Here is a 26,458-nt window from a genome sequence, read left to right as displayed (position 1 = left end):
AACACTGATCTCTGCTCCAATCACATGGAGCAGAGATCAGTGTCACTTGTTGCTAGGCAGAACAGGGAGATGCTGTTTACAATGGCATCTCCCCAGTCAGCCACCCCGTGAGATGATTGCGGGTATCCCCGCAGCAATGGAGTCCGCGGGACCCGAAACCGGACTCACGGGGGTCCCGACCATGCGATGGCAGGGCGGCATATAGAAATGGACATACCTGTACGCCAATATGCCTGCCTGTGCCATTCTGCCGATGTACATCGGCGTGAGGCGGTCAGGAAGTGGTTAAAGCAGGGTTTCTCAACCAGAGTTCCTCCAGAAGTTGGTAGGGGTTCCTTAAAAAATGAGAAATGTCTGCCTCTCAAATAAGTTCCCACTGACACCAATGATCTTTTTATATATTTGTAAGCCCTTGTACACACGGTCGGAGATTCCGTTGGAATGTTTCGTCGGATATTCCGACTGTGTGTGGTCTGCATCGAACTGTTTCCGTCGGAATATCCGACGGACCAATTTTTCCAACTTGCCGGTAAAATTTTCCGACAAAATGCTCCGATCGGACATACTCCGATCGGACATAATCCGATCATGTGTAGCCTACTCCGACGGACAAAGTGCCACGCATGCTCAGATCAAATTCCTAGACCAAAGCTATTGGCTACTAGCCTGAACATAGTCCCGTCGTAACGAAATAACGTCATCACGTTATGTACAATCGGATTTTCCAACAACTTAGTCCGACCGTGTGTATGCAACATCACTTCTGGACCTCTTCCGGAATTAATCAGACGGAATTACTCAGACGGATTTGGTTGTCAGAATCTCCGACCGTGTGTACAAGGGCTAAGAGGGTGAAATGGATATTTTGATGATAGGCAACTCCTATCCTCATATTGATTAGTGGTTCCAAATTAATAGCTACTGCAGTAGGGAACAGACACAAAAGATACGCTCAGCATCTTTCCAAATAACCGTTCTCCTTTATTATGATGCATTTGAAGGTTTTTATACACATGATTACGTAGGCATCACATTAATATTACAATTGTACGTTTATGGTAACAAGGGGCGTTACATAGGCAGGGTAATTCTAATCAGGACTTGAAAGAATGCAAAACATGTACTGAAAACATTGTTAGTGTCGTGTGCACAGTGAGGGCATCGTGCAATACATACAATTATATACAGAACCTACAAATTTCCATTACAAGGGTAATACTTCCCAATATTCACAAGTATAAGGAGCATTCTTCCCACTGACTATCACACTAATGAGTTGTAGATATAGTAATTTTTATCAGGGTTTCCTTGAGACTGGAAACCTATTTCAGGGGTTCCTCTATGTTGGAAAGATTGAGAAGAGTTGGATTAAAGCCTCACCGATACTCCTTACCAAACAGTGGTTTGAACGTTGTAACACCCCTATTTCGTCCTTTATCCAGAGTGGCTCTCAATCTTACATTTCTCGCATGGTACTCCAAGCTGCAGTAGCAGATGATGGGCTGGCTCTCCCCACTTTTTCCCACTACAATGTATTTGCAGTGGATGCAGCCACAATTTGTTCTTTTTTTTTTTCTACTACGTAATCTGACGCTAATAACTAAAATTATTACATGTGGGAAGGGTTTTTCTTGCTTAGCAAAAGGCCTTGTCTATATTCTGACATGGCCCAGTCCATTTTTCACCTAATTTACCCTAGTGGAGCAACCAAAGATGTATGTCCATCCAGATACAACATGGTGCGCCCAGGAACGGATTCCCTCTATCTATTGCACCTACGTAATACCTTGTCTTTTCCTATAGTTAGCTAGTCTATTAAAACTCTGATCACGTGTTACTATTGATATCACAATAATATAAGGTTAGCTATAAACCCAAGCATATTGCTTAAAAAACAAAGTCTTATTTATTTCCCAAGAAAATATGAAAACACTAACATGAAAATACTAAAGAAAGATATTGCAAAGTAGACTTGTGCACAATGGAAAATTTTGTTTAGTTTCAGTTCGTTGTCATTCGTAAAATACATAATTTCGTTCTGTTATATTCGTTATGTTACGATAATACGTTTTCGGATAATTCGCTATTATTCGTAGAGTGTCGAATTCATTCGTTCGTATTCGTTGAAATTCGCTATTTATGTATGTATAGACATTCGTGATAATGATTCGTAGTTTGGAAAGTCGTTTGTTTATTGAATCTTTTAACACACACAATGACAATATCTCTTCTCCTCGGCTTGAATGCAATACAACACCCTTCTCACTCAGTTCTCAGGAATGCACTTTGCCAGTAATCCAACCTCCAGCACAAAATCAATCAGCTGATTGGACCATAAGATTTACTTTGAGCTGACCTTTTGTTTCATTAGATCTTTAAAGAATTACTGAATCATGTTGAATCCATTCGAATTCATTCGTTATATTTCTTTCGTATTCATTGTTATTGGTTATTTTTTTATTCGGACATTCGGATGCATCCGAATGTCCGAAAGATGCAAAATTTGGCTGAATTTCGATTTGTTATGAAAAGAATTGCACAAGCCTATTGCAAAGCATATAACACCAGAACATATAATACAAGAACATCAAAGATACTTATCACACGGTCTCCTCGGCTGGACTTAAAATGGCAGAGAGATAGCCATGAGGCTCAAAATGGTGGAGAGAGAGCCATGCGGTTCAGGCACAAGCCAAGAGCGATAAGGGTAGAGAGAGAAGAGGCTCTCTGACTCGTTCAGTCCTTTTATACTTCATACACCATCCAGACCCAACACCATTGCCAACCCATCTAGACTTTTGACGAATCACATATTTATGGGGCAGTCCTCCTCAATATATTATATTACTGTCCATCCTGCTGTATTGGCCTCTGGAGACAGCATTGTCCATGTCTATGTATCCTGGTCAATCTTCAATGCCTTTGAACTTTTGATCCTCTGTAGCAGGACATTCATCAATCATCTTGTCAGCTATGGTCCCTTTCCAGTTTGAGTTATAACAACAGACGGTCCAGAGCCTTGATGGAGGCCTGATCTCTTCTTTCAGATATGCAACAAAGACATTCCAGACCACCCCCATAAAAGCAAAGGCTTGGTTGTATCAACCAAAAAGAAACTCCAGAAATATGATATTAAATCAAGTTGCCTTCCAAAAATGTTTCATATTGTTTATAGTTCCCGGTGTAGAAAATTATACAGTTCAAATTTATAAATAGACTTTACTACACTCCAGAGTGTTCACTGGGCCTTCTACTTCATTTCAACTGTGTGTAATGCAGAGATGAAACTGACAAAATATCCCATATTCAGTTCAAAAATCGAATGTTCTTGGTCATTACTATATGCCATTTGAAGAAATACTTGAATTGCATAGCTCCAAAGAAAATTATATTTTCCTATTTAGCATTCTGGAGGACCATGTCACCTTGAATTATCGTAGGATTATATTTAATCTAATACCGGTCTATGCCAGGTGATTCTGCTACATTGGCAAGACACAGACTCAAAATACATCAATAAACTTGTCAACGATAATGTAACAAAATACAAAATCACCTTCAATGGGTGAGAGTGCCCAAATACGTTTAGTAAAATATGGAATTCATGTTTCTAAAAAATAGATGCTATGTTTGACATGCTTCTTTGCATTGCAGGTGGTGTTCATTTTGAGTGGAGCCAGGATTCCAAGGATGTGAGTGAATGTGTGAGTGAATGGTTGTCTGACTGTTTCTGGCTCGTTGCCTTGGTAACTTGCTTGTAGAACAGAAACATCCCGGTAGAGCCCCCACTTTTAAGTACTTAACCCCGCTGGAGCCTCTGGTTCTCCACAATCCTAAAAGTGGGTGGGCGTAGATGTTTCTGACAAAGGATTATACCTGAAGGTGGCTAAAAAGAACCACTTCAATCACCAAAAAAGTGACTTGTGCAATATTACAAAGTTGTCAAACTCGAAACGTTTATCCAAATATTAGTGCTAATCGGCCACCACCTCTTAGCGGATACTTTGATAGACCTCTACTGCACCAGTGAGTAGGTTGGAGGAGACTTGCTTCACTCACAAATGTGTATATATAATTTTGTACCTGATTTAGTGTGTTGAAATTTATTCACATATTTGATCTGTTGTTAGTGTCTGTATTCAGGCATATTATAGATTGCTGCTTTCTTATTTTATTCCATTTATTCTGGTCACTTTGTTTTAAATCTATGCATTTAAACACATATTTTTCACTAGGCACAGGGGTTTATGCAAAAGATTTATATATGGAACCTGTAGGGTTGGTTGCTGCCATTATCTACAATGTCTTTATTTCTATATATAATATACTGTATATATAATAATAATAAATTTTATTTATAATGCACTTTCCATCAAAAGACCTCAAAGTGCTACATAATTACAATAAAAACAAACAAACCGCTTAATTTACAAAACATTTGCTAAAAAGAAAAGTCTTCAACCCCTTTTTAAAATTTTCAGTAGACTGAGAAACCCTCAGACTATCAGGCAAAGCATTCCACAGACGTGGGGCAGCAGCACAAAAAGCCCTATCTCCCATGGTTTTCAACCTAGTTTTTGGAACCTCTAAACAATTCAAATTAGTTGAGCGAAGGGAACGCGGTAGATTTTGCAATCTAAGAAGTTCCTTAAGATAAGGTGGAGCTTGTCCATGTATGCATTGATGCACAAGAAGAGAGACCTTATACTCAATCCTTGTAGAGACCGGCAGCCAATGAAGAGATTTTAAAATTGGAGTGATATGCTCATGCTTCCGCACTCTCATTAGGATCCTCGCTGCAGAGTTTTGAACGTATTGCAACCTCTGCATGCTCTTTCTCGGAATCCCAATGAGAAGTGCCTTGCAATAATCCAGCCTGGAGGAGACAAAGGCATGAATCAATCTTTCAGCATCGGAAAAAGAAAGGATAGGACGAAGTTTAGAGATATTACGAAGGTGGTAGAAAGAAGTCTTGCATACTTGATTTATATGAGCTTCAAAAGTGAGTTGGGAATCCATTTTTACACCAAGATTAGTGACAACAGACGAAACTGGAATTTTAGAGCCTGAAAAGGCAATACTTGTTATCAGCGATGATTTAATCTGGTGAGATGTTCCAATCATAATAAACTCAGTTTTGGAGCTATTTAGTTGCAAGAAATGTTGTTCCATCCACTCCTTTATCTCCTCCAGACAGGCGGTAAGGACTGATAGGGGTGACTGCACTGAAGGAGTTTCAGCTGCAGCTTTTACATAAAGCTGTGTATCATCAGCATAACAATGGAAAGAAATATTATAACGATTTATAATATGGCCCAAGGGAGTAAGATATAGAATAAATAAAATCGGGCCAAGCACTGACCCTTGGGGAACTCCGCAGGTAACCATATGCGGTTTAGATTTAAAATGACCCAATGTAGTTTGTTCAATCCTATCTGTAAGATATGACTCGAACCAACTGAAGGCTAAATTTTTTAGTCCAACATTATCACGAAGACTATCTAAAAGAATGCCATGATCGACAGTGTCGAACGCAGCTGACAAATCCAACATAATAAGTAAAGACGGAGAACCGGCATCAGATGACATAAGAAGATCATTTGTAACCCGAACAAGAGCGGTCTCCGTACTATGAGCAAAACGAAAGCCTGATTGAAATTTTTCAAAAAGGCTGTTATGCTTGAGATGATCCTGAAGATGACTTGCAACTGCTTTCTCAAGTACCTTAGATAAAAAGGGAAGATTAGAAATAGGCCTATAATTAGAAAGGACTTCCGGATCAAAAGTGGATTTTTTAACCACTTTCAGACCGGACCATTTTGCTGGTAAATGACCAGAGGTCTTTTTACACTTTGGCACTGCGCTGCTTTAACTGGTAATTGCGCGGTCATGCAATGTTGTACCCAAACAAAATTTGCGTCCTTTTCTTCCCACAAATAGAGCTTTCTTTTGATGGTATTTGATTGCCTCTGCGATTTTTATTTTTTGCGATATAAACGTAAAAAGACCGCAAATTTTGAAAAAAAATGATATTTTCTACTTTTTGTTATTAGAAAAATCCAATAAACTCAATTTTAGTCATACATTTAGGACAAAATGTATTCAGCCACATGTCTTTGGTAAAAAAAAAGTCAATAATTGTATATTTATTGGTTTGCGCAAAAGTTGTCACATCTACAAACTAAGGTACGTTTTCTGGAATTTACGCAGCTTTTAGTTTACGACTGCCTATCTCATTTCTTGAGGTGCTAAAATGACAGGGCAGTACAAAACCCCCCCAAATGACCCCATTTTGGAAAGTAGACCCCCTAAGGAAATTGATAAGAGGCATGTTGAGCCCATTGAATATTTTATTTTTTTGCCTCAAGCGATTGAATAATGACAAAAAAAAAATTTTTTTTTTTTTTTTACACAAAGTTGTCACTAAATGATATATTGCTCACACATGCTATGGGCGTATGTGAAATGACACCCCAAAATAAATTCTGCTGCTTCTCCTGAGTACGGGGATACCACATATGTGGGACTTTTTGGGAGCCTAGCCGCGTACAGGGCCCCGAAAACCAAGCACCGCCTTCAGGCTTTCTAAGGGCGTCAATTTTTGATTTCACGCCTCACTACCTATTACAGTTTTGAAGGCCATAAAATGGCAAGATGGCACAAAACCCCCACAAATGACCCCATTTTAGAAAGTAGACACCCCAAGCTATTTGCTGAGAGGCATGTTGAGTCCATGGAATATTTTATATTTTGCCACAAGTTGCGGGAAAATTACAAACTTTTTTTTTTTTTTTTTTTTTTTCACAAAGTTGTCACTAAATGATATATTGCTCATGCATGCCATGGGCATATGTGAAATGACACCCCAAAATAAATTCTGCTGCTTCTCCTGAGTACGGGGATACCACATATGTGGGACTTTTTGGGAGCCTAGCCGCGTACGGGGCCCCGAAAACCAAGCACCGCCTTCAGGCTTTCTAAGGGCGTAATTTTTTGAGTTCACTTCTCACTACCTATTACAGTTTTGAAGGCCATAAAATGCCAAGATGGCACAAAACCCCCACAAATGACCCCATTTTAGAAAGTAGACACCCCAAGCTATTTGCTGAGAGGCATGTTGAGTCCATGGAATATTTTATATTTTGCCACAAGTTGCGGGAAAATTACAAACTTTTTTTTTCTTTCACAAAGTTGTCACTAAATGATATATTGCTCACGCATGCCATGGGCATATGTGAAATGACACCCCAAAATAAATTCTGCTGCTTCTCCTGAGTACGGGGATACCACATATGTGGGACTTTTTGGGAGCCTAGCCGCGTACGGGGCCCCAAAAACCAAGCACCGCCTTCAGGCTTTCTAAGGGCGTTACAGTTTTGAAGGCCATAAAATGCCAAGATGGCACAAACCCCCCCCCCCCCAAATGACCCCATTTTAGAAAGTAGACACCCCTAAATTTAGGGGTACACTAGTGAGACTAGGTAATAAATGGCGGGTGCCCTGAAACTATAAAAAAATAACTAACCAACCAGCGTCACCTGTAACAGTTATATGGTGATCACTGGTGAAAGGGTTAACTAGGGGGCAATCAGGGGGCTTTATGCGGTAGTATATGGGGGTCCCTGGCGCTATAAAAAGCTGCGGCGAACCTAAATACCTACCTGCCTAACTAGCGTCACCTGTGACACTAATACAGCGATCAGAAAAACGATCGCTTATTAGGCTGGGTTCACACTGGAGCGATGCGGGAACGCCACGAATGCGCGGCGGGTTCCCGCATCGCATGCCTCCCGGCGGCAGTTCACACTGCCCTATGCGAACTGCTGGGAGTGTCAGTGAAATGTTAATGACACCCCCAGATCAGTTCGCATATCGCAGTGCGATCTGCAAACTTGGATCGCATGGTGTGAACACCCATGCGATCCGATTCTGCTGCGGACCAAAAAAAGGGTCCCGTGCGAGTTTGCGGCGGGTGCGACACGAATTCAGCCATACTATCTGTATAGCTGAACTCGAATCGCACAGAGATCGGATGTGATTTGCACTGCAGTGCGGTGCGAATCACATCCGTTCTCATAAACCGCTGCAATGTGAACCCAGCCTTAGTGACACTGGCGACGGGGGGTGATCACGGGGTTAAACCTTTATTGGGGGGGTTAGGGGGGTACCTTAGAACTAAAGGGGGCTAACCCTAACTGCCCTAACAGTTATTAGTCACAAATGACACCTGCCGGGTGATCAGGGGGTTAAACCTTTATTAGGTAATAAATGGCGGGTGCCCTGAAACTATAAAAAAATAACTAACCAACCAGCGTCACCTGTAACAGTTATATGGTGATCACTGGTGAAAGGGTTAACTAGGGGGCAATCAGGGGGCTTTATGCGGTAGTATATGGGGGTCCCTAGCGCTATAAAAAGCTGCGGCGAACCTAAATACCTACCTGCCTAACTAGCGTCACCTGTGACACTAATACGGCGATCAGAAAAATGATCGCTTATTAGGCTGGGTTCACACTGGAGCGATGCGGAAACGCCGCGAATCCGCGGCGGGTTCCCGCATCGCATGCCTCCCGGCGGCAGTTCACACTGCCCTATGCGAACTGCTGGGAGTGTCAGTGAAATGTTACTGACACCCCCAGATCAGTTCGCATATCGCAGTGCGATCTGCAAACTCGGATCGCATGGTGTGAACACCCATGCGATCCGATTCTGCTGCGGGCCAAAAAAAGGGTCCCGTGCGAATTTGCGGCGGGTGCGGCGGGTGTGGCGGGTGCGGCGGGTGCGGCGAATGGCTGAACTCGAATCGCACAGAGATCGGATGTGATTTGCACTGCAGTGCGGTGCGAATCACATTCGTTCTCATAAACCGCTGCAATGTGAACCCAGCCTTAGTGACACTGGCGACGGGGGGTGATCACGGGGTTAAACCTTTATTGGGGGGGTTAGGGGGGTACATTAGAACTAAAGGGGGCTAACCCTAACTGCCCTAACAGTTATTACAGTCACAAATGACACCAATGCAAAAAAAAAAAAAAAAAAAAAAAAAATGACATTGGTGTCACTGTGACTGGGGGGCAGGGGTAATTGGGGGGGTGATCGGGGGGTAAAGGGGGGGTGTGAGTGTGCCTGGCATGTTCTACTGTGTGTGGGATGTGTTGGTGCAACTCACTGATCCGCTCTCCTCCGTGTCGGAACGGAAAATACCGACACGGAGGAGAGAATACATCACTTCCTCTCCTGTGTTTACATTACAGGAGAGGAAGTGATGTCACCGGGGATTTCCATTCGTCGGGAGCGATCGCGAGGGGGTGGCCATGAATGAATGGCCGTCCCCTCGTCCGGGATCGCTCCCGAACGAAAACCGACCGCCGCAGGCACCGGGCGGGGGCCCGATCGGGCCCCCGACCCGCGGGAGGCAAAGGACGTACATATATGTGCTTATGCCTGCCCGTGCCATTCTGATGACGTACATCGGCGTGAGGCGGTCGGCAAGTGGTTAAGCAGTGGTCTAATAACAGCACTTTTTAAAATGGAAGGAACATGGCCAGTTCGAAAAGAGTAATTAACAACAGCAGTAATCAATGGACTTAAAACTAAAACATACGTTTTTACCAGTGGAGTTGGAAAAGGATCCAAGGAACAGGTTGTGGGCTTCATTCGCTTAACAATACCCTGTACCTCTTCCAATGACACCTCTGGTAAATGATCCATTTGTCGGGGCACAAAACAGTTTAAATGGACAGTTTGAGCCAAAGGACCAGACAGAGAGGAACGGATATGATCAATCTTGGATCTAAAAAAATCCATAAATTCATTACACCGCTCTTCCGAAATAGCAGTAGTCGATGGCGAATTTGGCTTAAGCAATTGATTTATAGTTGAAAAGAGCTGCTTAGAATTTCCTGAACTATTTTGTATAACTTTAGAATAGAACTGCGACCTAGCCTCTTTAAGGGACTGTGCATATAGATGTTGATGCTCCCGGTAAATTTGTTTATGGACAGTGAGGCCAGAGGCTCGAAAACGCCGTTCAAGAACCCGTCCCACTGCCTTCATCTTACAAAGCTCATCTGTATACCACGGGGCTGAGTGAGTAAAAGTAACAGCTCTCGTTTTAAGTGGGGCATAAAAGTCCAACAGACTGCTAAGCTGGCTATTATAATAAGCCACCGCATCATCAACAGAGCAAAATTGTGTAGATAGATGCTGAAAATCCATTGCCAAAAGTTCAGGATTTATATTTTTTAAGTTTCTAAAACAAATGTCCCGCTTGGGCTTATAACAACTGGATGATGATATCAAATCCATTGAAATAGCCATATGGTCTGACACACCTAGGTCATACACCTGCAAATTAGTCAAAGGAGCAAAATTCGTAATGACCAGATCCAAGGTATGCCCCCTAGTATGTGTGGGGACATCAACGAGTTGTTTTAAATTAAAACAATCCAGCAGCTGAAGAAATTCCGCTGCGGGATGGCACGAAGGGGTATCAACATGAATATTTAAATCTCCTAAAATAATAACATTTACATTTGATATACAAAAGGTTGTTTTATATATATATATATATATATATATATATATGTGTGCATAAATATACAATATATAAGAATATTTAAAGCAATTGACAACCAAGGCCCTCCTAACCTTCTTGTAAAGAATTGTATTGTAACTGCACCATTTCCCTTTATTTTGAAAAACACTTTAGCACTATATGAATCCTGTATAATAAATTAATAATATAAACATTGTACTAAAATGTTAATTACTATGTTTTTATAACATTACAGCCTCGGAAAGAAAACCTACAGATTTTGGAGGATCAAATAAGCAACCAAAACCTGGAAACAGACTTGCAGATGCTGGTAAATGGTTTTGTATATTGTAAGAGTATTTTAGTGAATAGGCATGTGCAGGGGTGTACCACGTGTGCCTGGGCATATCGCTAATCTCTGCTTGCTGTGACGATTCCCCCTATTGCCTGGGGCTTCCCCTTGTGTTGTGCCCCTCCTTTCCCACAGTGATGGTGGCTTCCCTCCTCTCCTCTCCCCCCTGGCTCCTGTGGGGGATGTTTTAGAATTGAAAATAGGGGAGGGGACTGGTAAATATGTAATTTTCCAGCCCCTTCCTTTTCTAAATGAACAGTGAACACACTCACTCACTGTGTTCATCCCTAACTGAAGCATATACTTATATATAGAAAGGCATGTGTGTTTGAGATTTGGGGTGCACACCATAATGCAATAGACTGCACAAACTGAATGAGTTCACCCCGACAGATTTGTCAGGAAACCGTTACTTTCCTTTCAGAATTAACATTTTCTATGGGACACTATACCACAAAGTACTCCCACAAATGCGGACCATTGATTGCAACCAAGATTTGTTAATTTGCACACACAAAAAAGTAACTAATTAATTCAAGACCATATTGCAAAAATGAATACACCACCAATGAAAATATTAGAAACAAAAAAGGATGTTACCATATTTATTGGCGTATAACACGCACTTTTTCCCCCCTAAAATCTGGGATATATTGGGGGTGCGTGTTATACGCCGACCCCCCACTATTTTTAACCCTTTCTGCCGCTCTCTGTGGCTTCGGGGTATTTTCGGCCGTTCTCGGCTATCTTCGGCCACTTGCGGCTATTTTTGCCCGTTCTCAGCTATTTTCGGCTGAGTGTGGCCGAGAACGGCCGAGTGCGGCCGAAAATAGCCAAAAGCGGCTGAGAGCGGCCGAGAACTACCGAGCGCCGCTGAGATAAACAGGACATCCGCTCTGTATCTCGGCGGCGCAATTTTTAAATGGAAAAGCCACAGACAAGACTGCAAATGACTGACAAGGCTAAATTCAAGGCTGCAAGTGACTGACCAGGCTAAATGCAAGGCTGCAAGTGACTGACAAGGCTAAATGCAAGGCTGCAAGTGACTGACAAGGCTAAATGCAAGGCTGCAAGTGACTGACAAGGCTGCAATTAAAGGCTGCAAATGACTGACAAGGCTGCAATGGAAGGCTGCAAATGACTGACAAGGCTGCAATGGAAGGCTGCAAATGACTGACAAGTCTGCAATGGAAGGCTGCAAATGACTGACAAGGCTGCAATGGAAGGATGCAAATGACACTGACAAGGCTGCATTGATAGGCATTTAAAAAGTTTTTTTCCTTAAACTTTCCTCCTAAAAGTTTTTTTCTTTTAAATTCCCTCCTAAACTTGGGGTGCGTGTTATATGTCGATAAATTCGGTACTTCACAACAAAGAAAATATCTTCCCATTTCATGCTGTCCGCACTGGCACCATATGGAAGGGAAATGTCACAAGGCCTGAGAAACAAAATAATTTCTTTACATGAGAATGGTGAAGGCTACAAGATCAGCAAAGCTTCACTTATCGGTCAGAATACAGAAGCCAAAGTGATACAAAAATGTAAAAAAGATGGAACTGCAACCATCTCACAGAGATGTCCAGGCCATTTACAGAAGTTAACACCTCACAGGAGTGTCAACTATTTCATGATCTACAATAGCTTGTAGTTTTTACTTGCTTGGCACATCATTTGTTTTAATAACCTGTAGTCTTAAGCCAAACCTGTACTAAGAAATTGCTAGTTGCTAGCGAAAATGTTCTATACCTGTCTTTTGACTTGGTTACCGCCTAACTGGGAAAATACATAATTACTTTGTAACCCAGGTATCACTTTTTCCCTCGGGCATCGGTCTTTCTCATAAAAGTGGTCCGAAGAGCCGATTCACCACTGGTTCACTTTTAGAAGCAGTATGAGGGGTCGCCCCCTCCTTCCGCTGCTTTCCGGTGGTTTTCATGCTTACCTTGTGGCTCATTAAGCCTGAAAACCAATCCGGCGGTGGCTGGGCACAGAAATGAGAAAAGGAAAGATGGTCTCTGCTCATCTCTATGCCCTAGGAGGACCAAATCTTTGGATCTTTTGCTTTTAAGGGTAGAGGAGAAATTTGGGGTCTCTTAGATCCCTGATCTCTCCATAAAGAGGACCTGTCATACTGTATAGTTATAGCAATGGATGTTTACATTCCTTGTGGTAGCAATAAAAGTGATAAAATATTTTTTTTAAAGGTACAGTGTAAAAATTTTAATTTAATAAAAAAAATGATATATATATTTAAAGTGTTCTCATGCTCATGTGCAGTGGTGAACGCATACGTAGGTCATGCCCACATATGAAAATGGTGTTCGAACCACACATGTGAGGTATCACTGCGAATGTCTGAGCAAGAGCAATAATTCTAGGACTAGACGTTCTCTGTAACTCTAAACTGGTAAACTGTAGAAATTTTTAAATCGTCGCCTTTTTTTTTTTTTAGTAACCATATTTTGGCACCATTTCACGTCAATTCCTCGTAATTTTAAAGCATGACATGTGAGGTATCTATTTACTCGGCATAATACCATATTTAATATAATAAAAAAAAATTGAAGGTATATAATATGTTTTGTTTTTTATTCAGTAAATGTTTTTTTTTTTTTTGTTTTTTTTTTATGATGTTTGAAATACCACTGCACAGGGATGAGACAAACCATTTAACAATGGTAGGGGTGTTTACAATGATCAGGTAAAAAACTGTTTGCTGTAACTCTATATTAGGTGTGAGCTATTGTTTGGCTTGGACTGACAATGTTGGTGTCCAAATATGCACCTTGTGGTCCTTCATCCAGAGTGGGAGTACTCCTAAAGTGTTTGTTAACCTAAAAAAAAAAAAAAATGAATCCTGTCCCTTTAAAGTATTTTATACTGCACAGTGCTTTTGCTGTGTAATTTGCCCCCCACCCCTGTATCACCTGAAATATCTGGCTGATCCTGCCAGTTTCTGCCCTCCCCCTGTAAACTGACCACGGTTCATTATGGCTACTGAGCCCTGGCACTGTGGTCAGTTTACGTGCCTCCATCACCAGAGGTCTCCTGTCCTCTCCTCTGTGCTCTCTTCCATCCTCTCCCCCCTCTCTCTCTGCCTCTGTGTCAGTGCCTGCTTCCTCCCTTCTTGCTGAAATGACAGTTGATTTTAAACACCATCCTCTGTTTAATAATGTAAAGTGTCTGTGTTCCTGTGTCTGTATCTTATACAAAAAAAAGCAGCTATATACCTGTTTACAGAATGCCAATTGGCGATCACGTGACTCGTCACCTCTCTCCTCCTCCCCTTCTGTTTGACATCAGCAAGGTATTTTTGGCCCCGCTCGCTGCAGCTGTCAGGCCAAGAGAGGCGGTGGGTCACGTGAGCACCGCTCTGTAAACAAGTATATAGCTGCATTTTATTAAATTTTTTTAGAAAACAGACACTGGAGCACTTTACTCCACACAGAGAGGATACTGTGACTTGCGCATAGTGGGTTTACAACCACTTTAATACAGAAGGTGTGTTACTGTGGCCAGTTCATCAGGTGAAAACAGAGGGGTAAAAAACCTAAAATTGACATGTAATGCCGCCACCACTTCTAATGATTGGCAACCTGCAATATATTACATTGTTGGTTTTGGGTTTAATACAATTTTAAAACAAACCTGGCCTCAAACAAATGAGAAGAGTGTTGTAACGGAACACCTGGCACCCAGACTGGTTGCTTTCGCCAAGATACAGCTTTCTCCAGTCTGGAACCAGGTATAATAGCTGAGCACTCAAGAACTAGATGACACTTGCTTAGGTGCAAAGTGGAGCTCTTTTTTGTAAACTCACACAGCATATTTAGCACACAAGATCAGGTAAAGGCCTGATCACATTACCCTAACAATGCAAACTGTAAACATGTCAGGAACCATGAAAAAGACGGCAACAGAAAATGCAGTAAAAATCACACCTTTTAATAAAATGGTAAAAATGGTGCAACTGGTAAACGTAGTCAAAACATAGCCAGGATTCGTTAGCCAAATTGGTTAGTAAGAACAAGCCAGGAAATCAGGAAACCAGGAAATCAAGAAGGCAGCAAACAGGATCAGGAACCAGAAGGGCCGTTAGCCCGGAAAGTCTTCAACAGGAACAAAGCAGAAAGTCTCTAGATATATTGACTAAGGCAAATGCATTGAAAAAATGAACCAGGCAGTTTAAATAGCCAGAAGGGGCTGGCTGTGGGCTTGACTGATGAGCAGGAGATGATCAACATGTGAGCCACTGTGGAACGAGGAGTACTGGCAATTAACCGACAGCTGAGCAACCTGAGCACACAAAAGGAAGTGCGGAGAGCCCAGCCCTGACAGTTCCCCCTACTCAATGACCCCTCCCCCTCTGAAGACCACCAGGTTTGAGGGGAAAACATCTATGGAAATCACGGAGGAGGACAGGAGCATGTACGTCCGAGGATGAGACCCAAGAGTGTTCCTCCGGACTGTACTCTTTCCAATTAACCTGGTACTGTATGCACCCACGGAACCTACGGGAGTCAATGATCGATTGTATCTCATACTTCTCATCGTTCTCGACCTGCACCTGGTGAGGACGTGGTACCAAGAAGGTGAAGCAGTTGCACACCAAAGGTTTTAATAAGGAGACATGAAAAACATTTGAAATACGCATATTAGAAGTTGGTCTAATGCGTGAGCCACTGGGTTGATCCTACGGAGAATACGGAAAGGCCCAATAAATCGTGGTGCCAGTTTCAGTGAGGGAACATGGAGTCGGAGGTTACGAGATGACAGCCAGATCCTCTCCTCAACCTTCTAGGAAGGCGCAGATAGGAGTCGACAGTCAGCATGGAGTTTGTACCTCTCACTGACATGTTACAAGGACCCTTGGACCTGCACCCAAGTGGAATGAAGATCGCGGAGATGCTCCTCTAACACAGGAATTTTTTTAGGAACAAATGAGTCAGGCAGCATGGATCGTTGGAAACCATAATTCGCCATAAACTGAGACAATTGGGAAGCGGTATTGACGGCACAATTGTGAGCAAACTCTGCCCATGGTAGGAGGTCTGACCAGTTATTATGGTGGTCAGAAATATAGCAGCATAGAAACTGCTCCAAGGCTTGGTTGGCTCGTTCTGTGGCCCCATTGGACTGTGGGTGATATGCAGAGTAGAAGGAAAGCTTTATTCCTAACTGTGCACAAAAGGCTCGCCAAAACCTGTAGACAAATTGGGTACCCCTGTCAGACATGACCTTGGGTAGCCCATGTAACCGAAAGATCTCATGAGCAAAAATGGATGCCAGTTCTTTGGATGTTAGCAGCTTCTTTAGTGGAATACAATGTGACATTTTCGAGAACCGGTCAACCACCATAAGAATAACTGTGTTGCCCTGGGAGTTGGGTAACTCCACAAATAAATACATAGACAGGTAGGTCCAAGGCCTCTCTCCATGTTGGTATGGGTTGTAGGAGGCCCACTGGAAGGTGTCATGGTGTCTTACTGTGTGCACACACAGAACAAATGGCTACAAAGGTGGTTACATCAGCGCAGAGACTAGGCCACCAGGATTGTTGGGATATAGCTCAAATGAGTTGATTCTTCCCTGGGTGGCCAGCCATTTTGGCAGAATGGTAAGTCTGGAGCAAAGCAGTGCAGAGATTCTCAGGGACAAATCAGCGGTCTCCAGGTTTCTCCGGAGTAGACTGGATCTGAGTGACACAAATTCTGCAACCCAAAGGTGAGGTGAGACTGCTGCGTGCAGTAGCCAGAATGTGATCGGGAGGTAATATAGGAACAGGCACCGACTCATTCCTGGAAGTGTAGGAAAACTGTCATGACAATGCATCAGCCCTTACATTCTTAGTACCGGGTAAGAATGAGACTATGTAATTGAAGCTTGACAGAAAAAAGAGCCCATTGTGCTCTTCTGGGAGATAAGCATTTAGCCTCAGACCAGAATGTGAGATTTTTATGGTCTGTCAAAATGAGGACCAGCACAGTGTTACCTTCGAGCAGATGCCTCCATTCTTTAAGAGCTAAAATGATAGCTAACAATTCTCTGTCCCCAATCTCATATTTGCATACTGCAGGAGACAATTTCTTAGAAAAGTAGCCACAAGGATAAATAGCACTCTGAGGTAGGATGTTGAGACAGAAGGGCCGCCACTCCAGTGTCGGATGCATCAACCTCAAGAATGAATGGTAGCATAGGATCAGGATGTGCCGGCACAGGAGCTGAAACAAAGCAGCCTTGAGAAACTCAAAGGCTTTAATGGACTCTAGAGACCAATTGTGTGGGTTAGCGTCTTTTCTGGTTATATCAGTCAGGGGTTTGACCAGAGAGAAGTTCTGAATAAATTTCTGATAATTGGCAAAGCCAAGAAAACGTTGTAATGGACGTAGAACTATGGGCCAAGGCCATAAATTTTAACCTGTTCACGATGGAACTCGCACTTCTCCAACTTACAATACAGTTATTATCTCTCAGCCTCTGTAGCACACGGGAGACATCTGTGTGAGGGCTCTCTAGGGATTTCGAATACATGAGAATATCATTGAGATAAACCACCACACATTGCTGCAATATATGTCAGGGGACATCGTTAATGAACTCCTGAAAAACTGCAGGAGCGTTGCAAAGACCAAATGGCATTACAAGGTATTCATAATGTCCTGTCTTGGTGTTAAATGCAGTTTTCCATTCATTGCCCTCCTTGATCCTCACAAGATTGTGTGCCCCTCTCAGATCGAGCTTCGTGAAAACCGTTGCTCCCTTGAGGTGATCAAATAATTCTGTAATCAACTGAATCGGTTAGGCGTTCTTAATCATGATGCAATTTCATCTTTGAGTTTATCTGAGAGACCATGAGAAAATGCAGCTATGAGGTCCTCATGGTTCCAAGCGACCTCTGCTGCTAGAGTACGTAATTCAGTGGCATAATCGGCAACAGTTCTTGTACTCTGATGGACATGAGGCTCTTGGCAGCAGAAGTGGAGCATGCATGAACGTCAAATACCCTTTTAAAGCAAGCCATAAACTCTGGGTTACTCAGGACAATGGATTTTTGCATCTCCCATAGAGGGTTTTCCCAACCCAAGGCTCTATCAGAAAACAAAGAAATAATGAATGAATTAATAATTAATAATTAATATTGTGACAATTCAATTTAACCCAGCAAAAATAGAATAATAAAATGGGATAATAATTTAGTGGCTAAGAAACAATAAAATATATATATATATATGTGAAAAATCAATGAAGAAACAGTCCAAATGAATTCATTGTATATAGCTTCACACAAAGTAAAAGTAAAAGAGTCCAATCCCTGTGTTTCAGAGCAACAAACCTTCAGTTAGTGCTCCACCATAGATTATACATTAAAAATGCACACTCACCAGAACAGAACTTTAAATCAAAATACCCTGGGTCAGTATAAGACGTCTCTCATTCAGCAATACAGATGGAAACCAATTCCTTTCACTTTGATGGAAATCAAGCATTCACTCAGAAAAAAGTTACAAACATCATTGCGCAAACATGTTTGGCAACAGTGAATCCAAGCAAACATCAAGGTAATGTGCACTTACATTAGGATGTGCTTTAAGTTAGCACCGACATGTATGGCTCTGGGGTAGATAAGCATGCTGTATGTTCAGCTGTGCTGTGCGTTCCAAAGCAGCAGGCTAAGGAATCCGCGAAAATGGTTATGACATCAGTGGAGAGCAGGTAACATGAAATGCATAGAGGCTTCATGTCCGCTCTCCAGCAGGGTAAAGAACCGGTGAAACTGGATCTGACGTCAGTGGAGAGCGGGTAAGATGAAATGCATAGAGGCTGCATGCCCACTCTCCACTGACGTCATATGCAGTTTCGCAGGTTCCTTACACTGCTGCTTTGGAACATACCGTGTGCTTATCTACCCCAGAGTCATACATGTCGGTGCTACTAACTTATAGCACATCCTAATTTAAGTGCACATTACCTTGATGTTTGCTTGGTCAAACTTGGGCAAACATGTTTGCGCAATGATTTCCATCAAAGTGAAAGGAATTGGTTTCCATCTGTATTGCTGAATGAGATATATCATATACTGACCCAGGCTTTTTTTGATTTAAAGTTCCTTTCCGGTGAATGTATATTTTGTATGCATGATCTATGGTGGAGCACCTATTGAAGGTTTTTTTGCTCTGAATCACAGTGATTGGACTCTTTTTCTTTTATTTTGTGTGAAGATATATAGAATTTACTCATTTGGACTGTTTCTTCGCTGTTTTTTTTTTCACAGATGTATATTTGCTATTGTTTCTTAGCCACTAAATTATTATCCCAATTTATTATTCTATTTTTGCTAGGTTAAATTGAATATTAATTGATGACGGGTAAATATGAGATGGTGCCATACCTTTCTTATACATTTATTGTTATACATTTATTCTTGAGGGCTAAAAAAAACGAACCCAAAAACAACTGCCATCAGGACAGGAAGTGAAAGGTAATCTCCCTGCCGAGCACCTTCGTTGTAGATACCTGGCTTGCTGGTGAGGGTGGTGAGAGGAAGAAAAAGGTAAATCATAATATAAGCAGATCAAACTCCATCTTAAAGAAATGATCAGAAAGTCAATGTTGTACAGTAAGGATTTCCCCTCCCCACACTTGCTTATTGGGTCTTTAATTTTGTTTTAGACACAGGCTGTGCAGCTGCTCCGATCCTACCTATGTTCTTTAACCAGAGCATAACTACCGCGGAGGAAGCCATTCCAAACTCTTGGCCCTGGCACGTCAGCATAAGCTTTGGTAGTAAACACTTCTGCAGCGGGGTGATTGTGACAACACGGTTTGTCCTAACGGCTGCCAGCTGTGTTGCACACAAGTGAGTAGTAGTATCAAGTATACCCAACCATATAAAATAAAATAAAATATATAGCCAGGACTTGCCAATTAGTTCATGATTGAAATGTGTGTAGCCAGCGTGCTTATCCAATAAGTGAAATATATCTATTATCTTTCGTGTATTTGAATTATAACTCAGTTTTGTATTGCAGAAGACGGTTCCGTGAACTGTTGCGGGCAGTTGCTGGACTGCATGATCTGGAGATGTTGCAAGATACCCAGGTTTGACTGTTTCCTCATTATCTGCAAGCCAACAGGGTTGCCACTTGAGTGCTTTCCAAATGGTCAGATTGTTTTATAGACCTCCCAGTAAAGTTTTATGACTGTGTTTGTGACAGTGATATGGAAGGGCATTTCTTTATTGGAGAACAATTTTTGTCAATGGAGCCTCATAGCTAAATAATTAGCTATTCACCCCAACCTCAGTCCTGAAGAATTTACAGCACTAACACCAGTAATCTTTTCTACTGGGGCAATTTTTTATTCATTTATTTATTTATTTTTTGCACATATGATAAAATCTGCATTTCATTGCTAGAAATTAATGTAAGTATATATTTTATGGAAGCAGAGAGCGTGGAGAATAATTTAGTGATAATTGCCATTTTTTGTCACACAATATTTGTGCAGCTTTTTATAAAACATATTTTTTAAATATAAAATATTGGGATGCATCGAGTAAATGTATACCAAACATGTCAAGCCTTAAAATTGCACATGCCTATGCAATTGCAAAAAAATATGGTACTCAAAATTCTCCTTACGTGATGCTTTAAAACCTTTACAGGTTATCAGTTGAGAGTTTACCATGAATTATGGCCCTAGAAAAAATACTCTCACTCCCACCTTTGTGAAAATATCTCACATGTGTGGTGCAAGTGATGTTTACATACATGTGCTCTCCCTATGCTGCGCTTTTTATATGGGGTGTGTACGGGGTGCTTTTAAATTTTTTTATTTTATTACATTATTTTAGTTTTTATTTTACACTTTTTATTTTTTCTACTTTACTACCTTATTGCTGTCACTAAGGGCTAACAAGCTCCCTATGGGATAGCATGGACAGCTGACATGTACTTTTTTATAGAGACGATGGCGGTCCCCCAATGTCTCCCCTATCTTCCAGTGCAGCTGTTTGAGCACAGGTTGTGCTGTTGGTGTAAACTTTGAGAGCACCATAAAAGTGATCGGAAAGGCCAGCCGGATCACTTTTTCTCTGGTTGTTAAAACCAGTACCAAGCTAACAGCTGCAGCCATTTACAAACATACATTGGTGGGCAAGTGGTTAAACAATAAAGTAATACAACTAAAAACTGATGTAGACACAGCATAGCCCCCCAGTACATCCCAATGATAAAGCAAACTAGCAGAAATTACCAGTTTTTCTGGGTTTCCATGTTAGGGGATGATATTAACAGCAGTGATTGATGGATGGTCTGTTACCGTGTAAAGATGTAGATTGTGTCTGTTTCAGCAGGGAATGGGTCCTTGCATGGGTGTGAAACTGATTGGAGAAAGGTGGGTGTTGCCCACAAGAGATAGTCATTCATGGCTCCTATAGCCGCGTACACACAGGCGGACTGTCTGGCCTACTTAGTCCGCCGAAACACATTTCAGCGGACAGTCCGCTCGTGTGTGGGCTTCAGCGGACTTTTTCAGCGTGCAGTCTGGCGGACTAAGTATTTCGGAATGTTGGAAATACTGTCCGCTGGACTCGCATTTCGGCGGACAATCCGCCCGTGTGTGTGCCAGTCCGCCGTACTTTTGAAATGAGCGGACTTTTCCCGCCCGGAGAAAAGTCCGCTCATTTCGAGCGGGTATCCAGGTAGGCGGGGCCCGCGACGGAGACGTCGCTGGCCCCGCCGCCTGGTATGGACTTAAAGGGGAACCCCAACGCCAAAAAAAAATCGGCGTGGGGGTACCTCCCAAGTCCACAACAGACCCTTGTCCGAGCACGCTACCCGGCCGGACAGGAAAGGGGGGCGAGCGAGCGCCCCCCCTCCTGAGCCGTACCAGGCCGCGTGCCCTCAACATGGGGGGTGCCTTGGGGAAGGGGGGGCCGCGCGGCTCCCCCACCCCAAAGCACCTTGTCCCCATGTTGATGAGGACAAGGGCCTCTTCCCGACAACCCTGGCCGTTGGTTGTTGGGGTCTGCGGGCGGGGGGCTTATCGGAATCCGGGAGCCCCCTTTAATAAGGGGGCCCCCGGATACCAGCCCCCCACCCTATGTGAATGAGTATGGGGTACAATGTACCCCTACCCATTCACCTGTGAAAAAAAGTACAAAAAAAACACAACACAGGGTTAAAATATTTTATTGCACAGCTCCGGGGGTCTTCCGTCTTCGGGGGTCTTCTCGCCGGACTCCTCCGCTATCTTCTTGTAGCTCTTTTGCTAGCGGAGGAGTCCGGCTTTCTTCCTCGCCGCCGGCCTCTTCTCCCGACTTCGGGGGTCTTGTCCCCCTCTTCGGTTCTTCTGCCGGGCCACCGCGCCTTCTTATAGCTCTTTTACAGGCGGTGGCCCGGTCTTCTGTCGCCGCCGTCGCCGCCGCCTTCCGTTCTTCTTCTTCAGGAGATGTTGCCTCGACGCTCTCTCCGGCCGGAATGCCAGGGACGCGCTCCGCTGCCACTTATATAGGGACAATGGGTTGGTCACATGGGTTGATGTCACATGGGGACTATGACATCGTAAGGGGGCGGGGTCACCATGTGACACCAACCCATGTGACATAAAGCCATGTGACACCGCCCCATTGTCCCTATATAAGTGGCAGCGGAGCACGTCCCTGGCATTCCGGCCGGAGAGAGCGTCGAGGCAACATCTCCTGAAGAAGAAGAAGAACGGAAGGCGGCGGCGACGGCGGCGACAGAAGACCGGGCCACCGCCTGTAAAAGAGCTATAAGAAGGCGCGTGGCCCGGCAGAAGAACCGAAGAGGGGGACAAGACCCCCGAAGTCGGGAGAAGAGGCCGGCGGCGAGGAAGAAAGCCGGACTCCTCCGCTAGCAAAAGAGCTACAAGAAGATAGCGGAGGAGTCCGGCGAGAAGACCCCCGAAGACGGAAGACCCCCGGAGCTGTGCAATAAAATATTTTAACCCTGTGTTGTGTTTTTTTTGTACTTTTTTTCACAGGTGAATGGGTAGGGGTACATTGTACCCCATACTCATTCACATAGGGTGGGGGGCCGGTATCCGGGGGCCCCCTTATTAAAGGGGGCTCCCGGATTCCGATAAGCCCCCCGCCCGCAGACCCCGACAACCAACGGCCAGGGTTGTCGGGAAGAGGCCCTTGTCCTCATCAACATGGGGACAAGGTGCTTTGGGGTGGGGGGGCCGCGCGGCCCCTCCTTCCCCAAGGCACCCCCCCCATGTTGAGGGCACGCGGCCTGGTACGGCTCAGGAGGGGGGGGGGCGCTCGCTCGCCCCCCTTTCCTGGCCGGCCGGGTAGCGTGCTCGGACAAGGGTCTGTTGTGGACGCCGTGGTCGCATTATCCGCCAGAGTTTGGGCATTCCTCTCTTTGGTTACTTCCTGCTGGGGTCCTTCTTCAGGTGTCCACATCACTACCTCTCTGAATCCAGAAGAGGACAAATGTTATCCAGAGGTATCTGAATCAGGGGCTTTGGCTGCATATGTGGTGCTGGATTAGTTGTCCCCTCAGCCAGGCGTTAAAATGGGAGGACTTAGATGAGATCATTTGCTTCACCAGCTAAGAAAAAATAAACATCTGGCAGGATGGGTTATAGCAGGGTGAAAAGGAGGGGTGGAAAGGAGTTGTCTGGAGTTGGGATTTAAAGTAATATGACATTTTTTGTAATAATGCATTTTAATAAACCATTAAATACTGCCGGTAATCAATTTACTTGGTATGAGTGTATAAACACTTACCAAGCTATGGTCTGGTCGGGCGCTTGAGTTACTCTCTTTCGGAGCCAAGCCAGTGGGAGTGGCCCTCTCGCTGTGTCCTCTGGGAGAGGGTATTTAAGATACGGACGTCACGTGGTTCGGGGTTCCGGTCTAGTATGATGTGCTGACTACTAGGTCCTGGTCCTCCCCCAGGAAGGCTATGGCCTGGGGTGTGCATCCACCCAATTTTAATGCCTTGGGACTGGCTAGCCCGAGGTAGGGAAACTAAAGGAGGATTCTGAGGTGGTTGGGTGCTGTCTCCAGTTCGGGAGAGACCCATTGTACTTCAAGCATTCCAGGGGAGGACTCTTTAGAAGAACACCACATGTGAGTTTGGTTTTCTTAACAAGAGCCTGGAAGGGCTGAAGTTACCGAGAGAATCCAATCTTGTGGATATCGCCAAGCAGGCTGAAAGATCCAGGTATCCTACAAGTGTTCTACAGCTTAGTTTCCTACGTGTTCTTCAACAACGTCTGTGAAAAAGACTTTGTTCCTGAATAAGCACCTGGTTGGCTGCTAGACCTTGTGAGAGAGGGACTGTCCAACCTGAGTGTTCATCCAGCTGCGAATGGCTATTCTCTGGATGCAGTCAAAGTAAGCAAGTTCTTTACTGTTTATAGACTTTGACATTGAGAGTACCTGAACCTCCTTCCCAACCCTCTGATTCCAAGTTGAAAGACTGTTCAATGGTTCGAGTTTTTGCAAATAAAATCCATTCAAGTGGATCTGTTGTCAGTCTCAAGTTACTGGGCCATCTACCACGGGACATCCCCTGGAAGTGTCACAGGGAGAACGGAAGGCAACGGTAAGCCCAAAAATAACCAGAAGCTCCTTCGGGGGTTAGTGCTACACATGTGTAGCACACCCCCATAGGGACTGCAGATGAACTTCTGCACAGCCAGGCACACTAAATCTTCACAAGCACCAGTCAGAGTCAGAGAAAAGTCCATCACTTTGTTTTTTTGTTCTTTTATTAGAGGGTTAATAACTTGGATAAGGATGGGAGGTTATGGGATGCCCACTTGACTTCAGCAAAATGTCAGGGACATCTTTCTATATACACCTATATACAGTCACCTTCACTTTCCTTCTGCACAGCACTTGTTTGCTCCAGCTTAATCACTTGAATGATCTGACAGGTTTTCAGTCAGATTACCAATAGCCCATTACAGGCAGGAACTCATAGCCCCTCTTTGTGTAGCACAGTTGCAGTGAAACAGCTGGTAACTTCTCTGTGGCCACTGGTCCCAGTACCACCTCTTCAGGCACTGCCATCCCACCTGTCTGCAGCTGCCCCTTTCACTAGCCCTCCACATAGGGTTGCCACCTAAACGAGTTTCTCCCAGACAGCCTGGTTTTTGAATGGTGTGTTCGGGTTTCTATCTGCTTCAGACCCGGACGCATCATTCTGTGAACAAGGCCTGCATGCCGAAACACGTCTGCGTGTTCTTTTTATCATGGTCATAAGACAACAATAAAATTGAAGACTGAATTTCCAGCGGTGCCGGTTCTTCTATGTACATTTGTGGTTTGTTTCTGGATGTGGGAGGGACATCCTGAGCCAGAGCACCTGGACTAGGTGTGCCACCGTCCATCTCATAATTTTGGCTTTTCTGTTCAGAGCGGTGGGATTTTGTGTTTCATACATCATTCAAATCGGACTGCACCGGGAATGACATGCCTGCTCGGCTATCAGATGTTTGTCTCCCCTCTCCGCCATCCCGGGAGCCTGTATCAATCACACAGCAGAACAAAGCTGCCTCCTCCCTCTCCTTCTTTACTCTGTATATGCACACACAGGAGGAGGGGGGGGTTAGCAGGGACACGTGCTGATCTCAGATCTGTACAAAGTTTTCAATGCTCTGTCGATGGACAGTGGAGGGGGAGAGGGTGGCTGGGAAGGAGGAAACTTTAAAAAAAAGATGTACACTTGGTGGAGTGATTGGGGGGCTAAGAGGATATGTGCTGGGGGGGGGGCTTTGGTATGAGAGAGGACATATGCTAGAAGAGTGGGATGAATTTGAAATCTGATAACCCCTTCTAGCACTAGCCACCATATGCAAGCTCCTTCTAGCAATAGCCACCTCCCCTCCCAAAATGCCCCTCAGAACATATCCAACCCCCCCATATAGCACTAGCTTCCTCCCCTTCCAAAGTGCCCCCAGCACATATCCAACCCCCCCCTTCTAGCACTAGCCCCCTTCCCTCCCAAAGTGCCCCCCAGAACATATCTGACTCTCCCCCCTGCTAGCTCTCTCCCCTCTCATAACGTCCCCGCAGCACATATCTACCCCCCGCAAGCACTAGCCCTCTCCCCTCCCAAAGCACCCCCAGCACATATCTGCCCCCCCCCCCCCAGCACTAGCTCTCTCCCCTCCCAATGCACCACACAGCACACATCTGACCCCCCCAGCACTAGCCCTCTCCCCTCACAAAGCACCACTCCAGGACATATCTGACCACTCACCCCCGCTAGCACAATTACTCTGCTCTTCCAAAGCACCCCCTAGCACATATCTATTACACCCCTCCCCCAAAACAGTGATGTAAGCTGCCACAGAGGGGATGAGCATGGCATCTGGAGGGAATTTGTGTTGGATGCCCACACTAGCGCCCTCCTGCAAGGCAAATTACTGGATAAAAGTGCCAGAACTTGTTCCTGCGCTGGGCTCCAGGCCTAGATTCATGGGACACTGGGATTTTGTTCAAGTCTCAGGAAAGGCACATTAAAACTGGGACAGTTGGAAGGTATGGATTTGTATTAGAAGGGGGAGATGATTTGTGTTTGGG

At 44.1% G+C, this 26,458-nt stretch overlaps 1 protein-coding gene across 1 annotated transcript in view; it reads left to right on the top strand.

Annotated features, from left to right (window-relative positions):
- The window catches only part of LOC143926238 (ovochymase-2-like), a 192,323-nt gene that overhangs the window by 101,125 nt on the left and 64,740 nt on the right, over nt 1-26,458 (top strand). Inside the window, exons 15-17 of the mRNA XM_077450229.1 lie at nt 10,794-10,868; nt 19,561-19,747; nt 19,920-19,989. Coding sequence (XP_077306355.1) covers nt 10,794-10,868; nt 19,561-19,747; nt 19,920-19,989 — 332 coding nt within the window. The remainder of the gene's footprint in view (nt 1-10,793; nt 10,869-19,560; nt 19,748-19,919; nt 19,990-26,458) is intronic.

Source organism: Lithobates pipiens, unplaced genomic scaffold (genome assembly GCF_037356315.1).
Source record: "Lithobates pipiens isolate NorthernLeopardFrog02 unplaced genomic scaffold, aLitPip1_a1.2 Scaffold_10, whole genome shotgun sequence".
NCBI lineage: Eukaryota > Metazoa > Chordata > Amphibia > Anura > Ranidae > Lithobates > Lithobates pipiens.
Note: the sequence above shows the minus strand (reverse complement) of the source record. Positions and strands in the feature narration are given on the sequence as shown.